Genomic DNA, 13,607 nt, shown 5'->3' on the forward strand with positions numbered 1-13,607 from the left:
ACTAGGGTTTTTGGTTTGGGGTTTTTGTTTGTACCACAATGGAGGAGGTGGTGAGAGCGCTGGTGCAAGCCACGGCGGCCCAGCAGGAGGCAACCTGGGCTCAGGCAATGGCACAACAGGAGTCCATGAGGCTACAGCAGGAAACCAACCAATTATTAATGAGCCAGGCAACCCAATATCGAGCCCTCCTGCGCGAGATAATGGACCAGCTCAAGATCCTCGCCACCCAGGCCTGGGGGTCCAATGGGACCCAAACCCTGAGGGCAACCGGTTGTTTGCCAAAGATGACAGCAGAGGATGATGTAGAGGCATATCTCCTCTCATTTGAAAGGTCTGCTCAGCATGAGGCCTGGCCCCAGGAGCAGTGGGCCAGCATTTTCACCCCTTTTTTGTGCAGAGAGGCCCAGAAGGCCTACTTTGATCTGCCCACCGAGGACACCGCTGACTATTCCCGGGTGAGGGCAGAGATCCTAGCACGATCGGGGTGACAGCAGCGGTATGGGCCCAGAGGTTCCAGGAGTGGAAATACAGGGAGAATAAACCTCCGAGGTCCCAACTATTCAACCTCATACACTTCGCTCGGAAGTGGCTATGGCCCAAGGCATGCCGCCCAGAGGAGATTTTGGAGATTTTGGTAATGGACCATTACATGCAGGGACTGCCGCCAGATCTCCGCAAATGGGTATGCCAGAATGATCCATCCACCTACGACGAAATGATCACATTGGTGAAAAGATGGATGACAGACAGGGAGTTGACCCAACTCCCCAAGGAAGGCCCTCACGAAGCAAACACTTGACCCTGACCCTGGCGGGTCGGGTAGCCAAATCCCCAGGGAGTCCTAGGTGGAAAAAGAGGGGGACCAAAAACAAGCCGGGAACCCAGAAGGAAGGAAAAGCCCTGAGTGGGGGGGACCCTGGGAATAAACCCCTAACTCACGTGATAGGGGAGTGACTAGAAGTAATTATAAGTGTTACAGGTGCTGGAAGTTGGGGCACATAGCAGCCCAGTGCCCCAATGTCTAGAGTCCATGCAGTGTAACCTGGGGGATGGGTTAGACCCATGCAGCCTACTCAATATTGTAGGGGTTGCAGTCACCCCACATAAATATACAAGGCAGGTAAAGTTGAATGGGGTAGAAACTATGGCACTCGTAGACTCGGGGAGTGCTATCACCCTAATTTCTGGTAAATTAGTGAAGCACAGCCAGTTAATGTAGGGTAAGCATACGGGGGTAACCCATGTCCATGGGACTGTTAGTTGCTACCCCATCATACCAGTGAAAATTGAAATTCTGGGAAATGTCACTGGGGTAAAAGCAGGGGTAGTCCCAAACCTCCCGTACCCCGTGCTCATAGGTAGAGATTTCCCCAGGTTTGGAAACTTGCTCCCACAGGAGGAATTGGAGGGAGAGGAGCTCCCCGAACTTCAGGAGGCTTCTGCGGCAGAATGTCACCTCCCATTTTTTGTGGAAATTTCCCAGGAGCTATTCCCTGTCCCGTGGAAAGGCAGGAAGACCAAGAGAGAAAGAAGGGCGGCCAAGGCTTTGGGTACCCAAATCCTGATACAAAGACAGAGGGCCGCCTCTGTAGGCAGACGTACACGGGCAACCGAAGGGGAGGGTCCCGAGATGGAGGAGGGGTCAGAGACCGCTTCCAACCCCAACCTCATGGAGCCAGCCAAGAGGGCAGAGACACATCCCTCGGAGTGCGGGCTGATAAGCCCTGGGAGAGAGACTTTTGGACGGGACCAGGTGGAAGACCCAAGGTACGAGAACACCAGGAAGGAGGTGGCTGAGATAGATGGGGTACCTATAGAGGGAAAGGCCCGGGGGCCAGGGCCTTATTTTGTGATCAAGAGGAATCTCCTATACCGGGTCGTGGAAATGCAGGAGCAAGAGGTACACCAGCTCCTTGTACCCCAGAAACACCAGAAGGCAATATTAAGCGTCGCTCACAGTCACTTTTTGGAGGGTACCTGGGAGTGGAGAAAACCCAGGGGAGAATCTTACAGAAGTTCTTCTGGCCAGGGGTACATGAAGCATCTGGCGGTACTGTGCCTCTTGCCCCGAATGTCAACTGCACAGCCCTTGTCCACATCTAAGAGCTCCTCTGGTACCCCTGCCGATCATCGAAGTTCCGTTTGAGCGGATCACCATGGATCTTGTGGGGCCGCTAGAGAAAACGAACAGAAGTCACCAGTATGTGCTTGTCATCCTAGACTATGCAACCAGCTACCCAGAAGCTGTCCCCTTATGAAACACAGCTTCCAAGAGCATTGACAAAGAATTAGTGGCAGTCTTTGCCCGGGTAGGGCTACCAAAAGAAATCCTCACAGACCAGGGAACACCATTCATGTCCAAGTTGATGAAGGACCTCTGTTCCCTGCTACATGTCCAGACCCTGCAGACCTCAGTTTACCATCCACAAACCGATGGTCTGGTGGAAAGATTTAACCGGACCCTCAAGGCCATGATAAGAAAGGTGGTAAGCAAGGATGGGAAAGATTGGGACAACCTACTACTGTACCTCATGTTCGCCATCCATGAGGTCCCCCAAGCTTCCACTGGATTCCATAATGCAACCTCTGAGGCATCCTGGACATAGCCAAGGAAATTTGGGAGAAGGAACCAGGTGAGGGGAAGAACGTAACAGATCATGTGCTACGGATGAGGGACCGGATAGCCCGGGTCACTCCCATAGTGAGGGAGCACCTAGAGAAGGACCAAGAGGCCCAGAGAACCTACTACAACCGTCAAGCCAAGGTTCATCAGTTTCAACCTGGTGGCTGAGTAATGGTACTGGTACCTATGGCCGAAAATAAGCTGTTGGCTGAGTGGCAAGGGCCCTATGAAATAGTTGAACCCGGAGGGGAAGTAAATTACAAGGTGTGACAACCGGGACGTTGAAAACTAGAGCAGATATACCACGTCAGCCTTCTGAAACCCTGGCATGCGCGAGAGGCATGCACAGTAGTTTGAGAAGAGCTGGACCCAAAAATCCTGAACAGGTGAGGGTGTCTTCTGATCTAACGACAGCCCAGAAGAAAGAGATAACTGAGATGATCACCCAATATCAAGATGTATTCTCAGCAAAGCCGGGTCGCACAACCGGGACATATCACCACATCATCACAAACCCTGGGGCCGGAGTAACTATGAGGCCCTACCAGGTGCCAGCAGCCAAAAGGGAGGAAATAATAGTGGAAGTCAGGAAAATGCTGGAGATGGGGATCATAGAAGAATCCCACAGTCAGTGGTCCGGCCCAATAGTGTTGGTGCCCAAACCTGATGGCACCACGAGGTTCTGCAACGACTTCCGTCGACTAAACGAGATATCCCAGTTTGATGCCTACCTTATACCCCACATACATGAACTAGCGGACCATCTGGGGAATGCCCAGTACTTGGCAACCCTAGACTTGACTAAGAGGTACTGGCAGATTCCCCTAGCCGAAGATGCAAAGGAAAAGAGGGCGTTTTCTACACCAGAGGGTCTCTTCCAATATACAGTCCTCTCTTTTGGACTACATGGGGCCCCAGCTACCTTTCAGCGCCTCATGGACAAGTTATTATGCCCCCATGCCAGTTATGCTGCGTCCTACTTGGATGATGTGATTCATACCCCAGACTGGGAGACCCACTTGGAAAAAGTGGGGGCAGTCCTTGATACCTTCAGGCAAGCTGGCCTTACGGTGAACCGTGTTAAGTGCACCGTAGGGTTCACGGGGGCCAAATACCTTGGCTACGTGGTAGGAAAAGGTCTGGTAAAACCCCAACTGAATAAGTTAGAGGCCATCCAAAATTGACCACGGCTGAGTCATCAGAAGCAGGTCCGAACATTCCTGGGGTGGTGGGGATTTACCGGTATTTCATCCACCATTTTGCCACAAGGGCAAGTCCCTTAACGGACTTAGTGAAGGCCCGTGGTCCTGATCCAGTCAGATGGTCCGATGCAGCGGAGAAGGCATCCGCGGACCTATGGACTGCCCTCTGCAGTAACCCAGTATTGATAGCCCCAGATTTCACCAAGGAATTCATCCTACAGACAGTTGCATCCGAGGTGGGGTTAGGGGCCGTCCTGTCGCAGATGGTTGGGGAAGAGGAACACCCAATTCTCTACCTCAGTAGGAAACTCCTTCCGAGGGAACAAAAATACGCAGTGGTAGAGAGAGAGAGTGCCTGGCCGTAAAATGGGCCATGGAAACGTTGCGTTATTACCTGCTGGGGCGCTGATTTATCCTTGTGACCGACCATGCCCCTCTTCAATGGATGCAATGGAACAAGGAAAGGAACACAAGGGTAACCAGGTGGTTCTTATCCCTCCAACCTTTCCAGTTACGCATACAGCACAGAGCAGGGAGTCGCTATGGCAACGCCGATGGCTTATCATGCATACGCTATCTGGCATCCCACGCTGCCCAACCCCTTGGTGTTGAGCAGGGGGGAGGGATATGTGATAGACCCAGGGCAGTTGGGTACAGCAGAGTAGCAGAAGGCAGATATACTAGCCATTGGATTAATGGTTTTCTGTTCCCTGAGTGACCAGAGCAGGGGCTGCTCCAGGCTAATGAGAACACCTGACTCCGATTAACCTACAAAGAGTCAGGTCAGGCCATTAAGCTAATGTGACCACCTAACTCTAATTAAGGCCCCTCTAATACTATAAAAGGGCTCACTCCAGTCAGGAAGAGGAGAACCAGGGAGCCAGATGAGAGGAAGTGAGGCTGGTTAATGAAGACACCCTCAAGTCATAGGTAAGGGTGAAGAAGGGAGAAACAGGAGAGCGGTGGGGAAGTGGCCCAGGGAAATGTAGCAACTCTGGCAGTGAAAGGTTGGCTGCCAACAGCTGCTACCATTAGGGTCCCTGGGCTGGAACCCGGAGTAGATGGCAGGCCCGGGTTCCCCCCAACCCACCACTACAGAACTACCTCCTGGGAGGGGGATACAGGCCCCTGTCAGGACAGGAGGCTAAACTGTTTTGGTATAAGGCCGTAGGAGCAACAGAGACTCTGGGAATTCTCTCACCAACCTACTTGCTGGTTTATGATGAAAAGGGCTCAGTAGACTGTATCCCTGGCCCTAGAGAGAGAAGGGCTACATGGAGGGTTGCAGTGAGCTTCTGAAGCTAGCCTAAACCGCCTGGAAGTGTGGGACCCACGGGGACAAGGTCGGAGCCTGCCACATTGATATTATGGGAAAACTGTATTCAGATGTTGAAGTAGGGCATCAAAAGACCACTTTAGCATAAATTAAAACACATGCACATAACGTTCTGCTTTTTTCCTGGTGATGTCGTATAAAAATTGATTTCAAAGCGAAATGTTAAAATTGCGTTATCCAAGCCAGAAAGGATCAACGCCAAGTTTTTTTTTTTTCCTTCTTGTTATCTAATTTTAGGGCAAAATGGCTGAAAGAACCCAACTCAGAAGCAGAGGAATTGTTCCGCATGGTGGCTGAAGTATTCATTTATTGGTCAAAATCCCATGTAAGTAAATTTTTACACTTTCTATTTTACTGTGGTTTTCTTGGCAGATAGGTCAGTTATTTAACTAACAGCAATGTCCATCCCTTGAGAAGGAGGTGCAAGTTGTGTGTTACCCCCTGCCCACGTCAATTTCCTTTTTCTTTTTTTTCTTTAACGGTATTCCAATTGCTTTAACCATATGACACAAAAAGGATAGATATATAGTGGAATGCAATATAGCTCTACTGATGCAAATCAGTTTATTGGATCATACAGCTGGGTGCGTCGTTCAAGCAAAACTGGTTGTGGGGGGAAGTATCATGGGATAATTTGTAACAATCCCACAATATGTGGGGAAGCTGGTTCTGATTGCCTGACTTGAGGTTTCCTTTTGCAACGTTCCAAGATAGACTCAAATGCAATTTATCCTCCTTACTTATAAATCACCATTGACACATTTTTTTCTGGCCGTGAGGATGGATCATACTTTCTCTGTTGAGGCTGGCATTATTGTCTCCCCATTAATCAGATAGCAGTGCTTCATCATGAGGAGTTTGCCATCCTCTTTTTCTTGTAAGATGCTAAACGTGTCATCCCTTGTAGCCAGTCTGTTCCACTTGAGAGCTGCAAGGGCTATGAGTAGTCCTAATTTGGGTCTCCGGTTTGCCACCAGTAATAATGATCTTTGAATGGTTGCATGGAAAAACGTACTCAATGATGGAGAGGAGTCTGTGGACAAGGAGTCTGTTAATTTCCTGCCACTCCTGAAGTTCTGTGAAGTTGAAGAAATACAGTCGTGTCTTGTAGTTCTGACAATATGTATTTCTTCACGAGAACTCATATTTCTTTCATAAGGCTCCTGTACAGATGGTCATTACTGAGTTCTTGCCACCAGCCTTATATTTTTATTCCCCCCCAAACTCCCTTCTTTGTCTGAATATGTAGCTAATCAATCAGTTTAAATTGATGTAACTCACCAGAAAATGATAAAATCTACCCACCACAGCTGGATATCCAGCCTCCTTCAATCTATAGGCATGGTTATGATACAATGTATGTAACCGAAGAAACCTCGATGAGACTGGCACACATGAAATCCAGAAGTTCTTTGAAGAGAGTGTGTAACTTTACTTCCACTGACTTAACACTGCATTGCAGATTTCTGTTTCTTTAACAGAGTTTAAAGGAAAGCATTTCACTTATTTTGCCATTTCAGTAACTGCTCTGTATGAGAAGGTGTCTGACTGAAGTCAATGGGAGTTCTGTGCACAGAGCAGACAGACAAATAGCTCAGCATGTTTTAAATCAGGGTTCTGCTTTAAAAAGTCACTGTAAAAGACGTCCTGGCATTCCATGTTTGCCTCTTGGGGTATGTCTGCACTGCAGCTAGACACTCGCAGCTGGCCTGTGTCAGCTGAGTTGGGCTTGCAGGGCTCAGGCTGCAGGGCTGTTTAATTGCTGTGTAGGTGTTTGGGCTCAGCTGGAGCTTGGGCTCTAGGGCCCTGTAAGGTGGGAGGATTCCAGAGCTCAGGCTGCAGCTTGAGCTGGAACGTCTACACTGCAATTAAACAGCCCTGCAGCCCAAGCCATGTAAGCCCGAGCCAGCTGGCACAGACCAGCCATGGGTGCCTAATTGCAGTATAAACATATCTTTGGTGACTTCTAGCTGAAGTTTGCTAAATTGCAAGTTAGGAGATTTCCTCTTAATGCCATTCCTGCAAAACTTGTCCTGGGATCTCAACCTGGGTTTTTTCTGGCTTGTACACCAGCAACAAAGATTGTGCATTAAGAATTAAGCTATGGACTTCACTGATTATACGTGCTTTAGAATAGAATGCAGCTCACGATGTGTGCAAGAGTAAAAAGCAGTAAAACTACTAACAGAAAACTGCCAATAAGATGAGACTGAACACTCACAGGGAATAGGTGAGCGAAGAAGTGTTATCTTTACATAAATTGCTTTTACTACTATAACCACAGACCAGCAAGTCTGAGTGATAGTATTGTAGCATTTCTGTACTTAGAAGTATTTTACCTAACATTATCTATGAAGCCCACCAGGCACAACCTAACTACCTGTTCAACAATTAGGTGCTGATTCAGTAAAACATATAAGTATGTTAATAACTTTAAGCATGCCAGTTAAAAGGGATTGCTCACATGCTTAAATTTACACACATATTTAAGTGCTTTGCTGGATCAGGATTTTAGATAGTGGTACTCGAGTGATGTTCACTGTAGAAAAACCTAAGATAGACAGAATTACCAATATGATAATATCTAGGCAATTATTTTTTATCTAATTGTGATGCAGTTTGCATTTTATGCCATTTCACTATGCAAATGTGAGGAAACAATCATTTATCTAATATAATTAATATTTGAAATGGAAACTGGATAAGTTTACGCTTTATTATAATCTGTCAGAGTTTTCAAATGCAAAGACTTTTGATTGAATTTAGAAAGTTTGTTTGCCTGTAGGTAAGCAGTGGAGTTCAGCAAAGTCATTGTCATCAGTAATTGATTTTATGCCTTGGAGGTTTGCGTCAAAGTTTAGCTAGGTTAGCTTATTATTTTGTTATGTGGAAAATCATTTAAGGTGTGCAAACTGAACAGCATATTTTGTAAAATCTTCTTATTGTCAATGACAATATTTGATGTAAAACAAACGAAAATAGCTAAGGTAAAATATATAGAAGTTTTGTTGTAGTATTTTATAGTGCTTAATCAAGTGTACGTGATTTTTTTTCAATATGAACACTTTCTAATATTTTAATTCAAGACGTGTAATTACTAGAATTGGTTGGGAAATTTTCAATGAAAACATTTTTTGTTGGAAAATGCCAATTTGTAAAAACTGAAACTTTTCACAAAGATGCGAGTTCTGAATCAAGAAGAAGGGACTTGAACCTGGGTGTCTCATATTTCGGGGGATCAGTCTAATGAGACAATTCAATTAACAGTAGGATACCAAGGGAGGAAAAATCACTTTTGTGGTGGTAATGAGAGTGGCCTATTTCAAACAGTTGACAAGAAGGTGTGAGTAACAGTAGTGGGAAATTAGTATGGGGGAAATTAGGTTTAGGTTTTGTAATGATCCAATGACCAGCACTCCCAGCTATCTTTGAGACACCACTGACTTCCTGAGGAAACTACAGTCCTTTGGTGATCTTCCAGAAAATACCATCCTAGCCACTATGGATGTAGAAACTCTCTACACAAACATCCCATACAAAGATGGACTACAAGCTGTCAGGAATAGCATTACCAATACTATCATGGCAAACCTGGTGGCTGAACTTTGTGACTTTGTCCTCACCCACAACTATTTCAGATTTGGGGACAATTTATACCTTCAAGTTAGCGGGACTTCTATGGGTACCCGCATGGCCCCACAGTATACCTACATTTTTATGGCTGATTTAGGAGACGAGAGCTGAGGAAGCGTTGTTCTAACACCCCTACTCTACTTGTGCTACACTGATGACATCTTCATCATCTGGACCCATGGGAAGGAGGCCCTTGAGGAATTCCACCAGGATGTCAACAATTTCCACCGCACCATCAACCTCAGCCTGGACCAGTCCACACAAGAGATCCACTTCCTAGACACTACAGTGCTAATAAACTATGGTCACATAAACACCACCCTATACCGGAAACCTAGTGACCGCTATACTTACCTACATGCCTCCCGCTTTCATCCAGACCACACCACACGATCCATTGTCTACAGCCAAGCTCTAAGATACAATCGCATTTGCTCCAATCCCTCCAACAGAGACAAACACCTACAGGATCTCTATCAAGCATTCTTAAAACTATAGTACCCACCTGCTGAAGTGAAGAAACAGATTGACAGAGCCCAGAAGTCACCTACTACAAGACAGGCCCAACAAAGAAAGTAACAGAACGCCACTAGCCGTTACCTGCAGCCCCCAACTAAAACCTCTCCAGCGCATCATGAAGGATGTACAACTTATCCTGAAGGACGATCCCTCACTCTCACAGACCTTTGGAGACAGGCCAGTACTCGCTTACAGATAGCCCCCCAACCTGAAGCAAATGCTCACCAGCAACCACACAACAAAAACACCAGCCCAGGAACCAAGCCCTGCAACAAACCCCAGTGCCAACTCTGTCCACATATCTATTCAAGGGACACCTTCATAGGACCTAACCACATCAGTCACACCATCAGGGGCTCGTTCCCCTTCACATCTATGAATGTGATATATGCCATCATGTGCCAGCAATGCCCCTCTGCCATGTACATTGGCCAAACCGGACAGACTCTACACAAAAGAATAAATAGACACAAATCTGACATCAGGAATTGTAACATTCAAAAAACCAATAGGAGAACACTTGAATCTCCCTGGTCACTCATAACAGACCTAAAAGTGCAGAACTGGAATTAATTTGCAAACTGGACACCATCAAATTAGGCCTGAATAAAGACTGGGAGTGGTTGGGTCATTACAAAAGCTAAACCTAATTTCCCGCATACTAATTTCCCCCTACCGTTACTCACACCTTCTTGTCAACTGTTTGAAATGGGCCACTCTCATTATCACTACAAAAGTGATTTTTCCTCCCTTGTTATCTTACTGTTAATTGAATTGTCCCGTTAGACTGACCTCCCACTTGGTAAGGCAACTCCCATCCTTTCATGTGCTGTGTATTTATACCTGCTACTGTATTTTCCACTCCATGCATCTGATGAAGTGGGTTCTAGCCCATGAAAGCTTATGCCCAAATAAATTTGTTAGTCTCTAAGGTGCCACAAGGACTCCTCAATCTTTTTGCTGTTACAGACTAACACAGCTACCACTCTGAAACCTGTCATATTTCAGGGTTGTGCCATAATCAATCGGCTGTCTTTCTTGCTCTGTTTTTCCAAAGGGTCTTGGTGTTGTCCTGTTGTAGAACAAAAGCAAATGTTGAAACCTGAAACATTTTCACAAAATACTCCTGTTTTCCAGCCAGCCCTAGTAATGACATTGTATTTTTAGATCTTTCTACAATATTCCTATCTATATATTTCAAATATGTCATATAATTAGAGCTCAGAGAATAAAGAGAACAATTTTGTGAATACTCTCACAAACTTTAAAATGAATTTGCTTTGGCGGTGCTTGCATCCATTTTTGTGCTCACTTCCTTTGAATGTTTGAGTGATCAATTTTCACACTCATGAATGCTCACAGAGTGAATTTGGAAGCTTACATACTCTAGCATTCACACTAATAGTGGTCTATACTATATGAGATTGCCTCCCTGTCGTACAAAATAGTATCCAGTGTTCCAAATATCCCTCACTAGAGCCATAGCACAGAGTTAATTAAATAAGTTAGATAAAGATCTGATGGCAACCTTCATAGATTGGACCATGTGTACACATGCATTTATTTAGTGACATTGAATTATAGTTCAGTAAACACAATGACTGTGTGTGAATGTCACAAGAAAAAATTTAATTTAATTTCTGCACTCGGGTTATATATTTTACAGTAATCGGACTTTTTTAAGCAGGATGTCTGGAGCCAAACTTACTGTTGGCAAGAGTAGAAAGTGCTTAGTTATCTAAAACTCCTTAATCCTGTTTATTTGCTGCCTCTCTATCAACTGATACCTCTACAGGAGATTAAAAGACAACGTGGCTTCCTTAAACCTTCTTCCAAATTATAAAAATTACACTAGTTCAGCCAGAGGACAGAAGTAAAACCATGTGGTTTATATCAGGGGTTCTCAACCTTTTTCTCTCTGTGGCTCCCCGCAACACGCTATGAAAACTCCAGGGCCCAGTGGGAGTGGGAGGGCCTTGGGGCAGGGGCCTTGGGCATAGGCATAGTTTGACTTCTGTTTTGAGAGGACAGGGGCCAGCAAGGCTCAAGTCCCTTCTGCATGGCTGGGTTCAGAGAGGGAGCGCCACCTCCACCCCCGACTCACGTCATCAGGCCACCCAGCCTGTCTGGGTTGCGGGGAGACACAACCAAAAATTATCACTCAAAGGTGGGAGGGCTCAGCTCAGAAAGTCTGAAAACAGCTTAGGGTGCAGGGATGGGGTAGCTAGGAGCTGTGTGCAGGCACGGGGGTAGCACGCCGTGCAGAGAGTGGGTACCTAGGAGTTGTGTGCACATGGGGTATCTGTGGGCTAAGTTTCCTGTAAGCTGTGCGGCCGCACAGCAGCCTATTTAGCTCTGTGCAGGCACGCAGGGAACCCACCCGGGAACCTGGTGGGGTAGGGGCGCCCTTCCCCTGGCCCCAACTCACCCTGTGGCCCGGAGCAGCCCGGACCCAGCCGTGGCCAGGTCAGCATGGCCCAGGCCGGCCCCAGGCGCAGCTGGAGCAGCCCGGTCCCAGGCATGGCCCAGGTGGCCCTCCCCCAGCCCAGACCTGGTGGGGCCAGGGGAGGGACACCTATCCTGCAGCCCCAGCCCCAGAGCTCCCACAATGGGGACAGGCACCTCTACCCCGGCACCTCTCCCCCACAGCCCAGATGATGCTGTGGGGAGAGAGCACTGGGGGAAGTCCTCTCTCCCCACAATAGCCCTGGAGCACCCTCCTGTACCCCAAATCCCTTATTCCCAGCCCCACACCAGAGCCTGCACCCCCAGCTGGAGCCCTCACCCCCTGCACCCAACCCTCTGCCCCAGCCCTGAGCCCCTCATCCCTGACCCCCTGCAGGGCCTGCACCCCCAGCCAGAGCCCTCACACCCCTGCACCCCAACTCTCTGCCCCAGCCCTGAGCCTCCTCCCACAAGAACCCCTAGGTCCCACCCCCACCACATGAATTTTGTTATGTGTACCAATATGAAGGTGATGTGTCACACATCACCTTCATTTTGGTGCACATAACAAAATTCATTCTGTACATGAGTGGGAACAATTAGAGGGAACACTGGCTGTGGGTGCAGGGAGGAGGTAGGTAGGTGCTGTGTGCGGGCAGGGGGGTAGTTCAGGGGGCAGGGAGTAGAGTAGCTAGGGGCTGTGTGCAAGGAGGGCTCCCTTGCGGTCCTTGTTCCCAGAAGGGTCTGCCAGCCTCGGAGCCGGGTCTCCCCATCTGGGTGGCTCTTACCGCCTGCCTCTGCAGGAGCAAAGGGGGCTGAGAGCTGAGGAGCAGCTTCAACCCGGGGCACCAGGAGGAGAGAAGGGAATGCTGCCACGCCCTGCTCCATAGCACCAACCAGAGCAGCAACTGTCCTGCACTGCCCAGCTCCGGCTTCCCGCCTCCAAGCTGGCCAGGGAGCAAGGAGACGAGATGGTGCAGGGGAGGTGTGGAGCTGCCACCGGGACTGCCTTGCTCTTGCACTGCAGTTGGGGGGAGGGGGGCACAATGCCCTCCATGTCTCCAACTCTGCCCATGGGCTCAGGGCTTCTTCCCCACAGGGAGCACCAGGGCTCGGGGATTCAGCCCCGCACCTCCCGGCTTCAGCCCTGCAGGGGCGCCGGGTATCAGGCTCTGGGTTTCAGCTGCGGGGCCCTGCGGCCCCCTTGAAAGGACTCCTGGACCCCGGTTGAGAACCGCTGGTTTATGTGATTCATCACAACTAACAGCTGGAATTTCAAATATCCACAGTGGGCTGTTGTTCACAATGAAAAGTCCATTTAAAAAAACAACAACTGATAAACATAATTTGTCAGTTCAAGAAGCTGGTAATGACAGTCTTATTGCGTATGTTAAAAGGGTAAGTTTAAGTTCAATGAGTCAGGTTATTGGAAATATTGTTTGCTCAGATGTAAATGTTAATATCGCGTTGGAAATTTATATTCCCTTAGGTGTTAGAGAAAAAAATATTGAAATTAAAGCTCACTTCAGATATAAAAATGCTCACTTCATTTATACAAATTAATTATGTTGCACAATCATATTCTTTTATACAACAATAGTTTCTGAAGAGCTTTCTAAGCACTGTGGCTAAAATTTCAATCATATCTTTTGATATCATTCGCTCCTGGTAATTCTTTGCCTTCCTTCTCTTTTCCCTAATAGATTTTCAAAGCTGCACCAGACCCTTCCGAGAATAAAAATACATCTCTTTCATTTAAATCAGGGGATATCTGTTTGTAGATCCACTTTATGTTCAGAGTGGATAAAAATCTGAGATTTGTCCAATATAAATAATGCCAGAATTTAGC

The 13,607-nt window shown here is 47.4% G+C and overlaps 1 protein-coding gene across 17 annotated transcripts in view; it reads left to right on the forward strand.

The window, feature by feature from the left end:
• RYR2 (ryanodine receptor 2) overlaps positions 1 to 13,607 on the forward strand; it is a 709,125-nt gene that overhangs the window by 551,004 nt on the left and 144,514 nt on the right. For all 17 annotated transcript variants that reach the window (XM_073338185.1, XM_073338183.1, XM_073338188.1 and 14 more), the window contains one exon: positions 5,399 to 5,486. In XM_073338185.1, the coding sequence (XP_073194286.1) occupies positions 5,399 to 5,486 (88 nt within the window). The remainder of the gene's footprint in view (positions 1 to 5,398; positions 5,487 to 13,607) is intronic.

The sequence above is a fragment of the Lepidochelys kempii genome, chromosome 3, assembly GCF_965140265.1.
Source record: "Lepidochelys kempii isolate rLepKem1 chromosome 3, rLepKem1.hap2, whole genome shotgun sequence".
NCBI classification, from domain to species: domain Eukaryota; kingdom Metazoa; phylum Chordata; order Testudines; family Cheloniidae; genus Lepidochelys; species Lepidochelys kempii.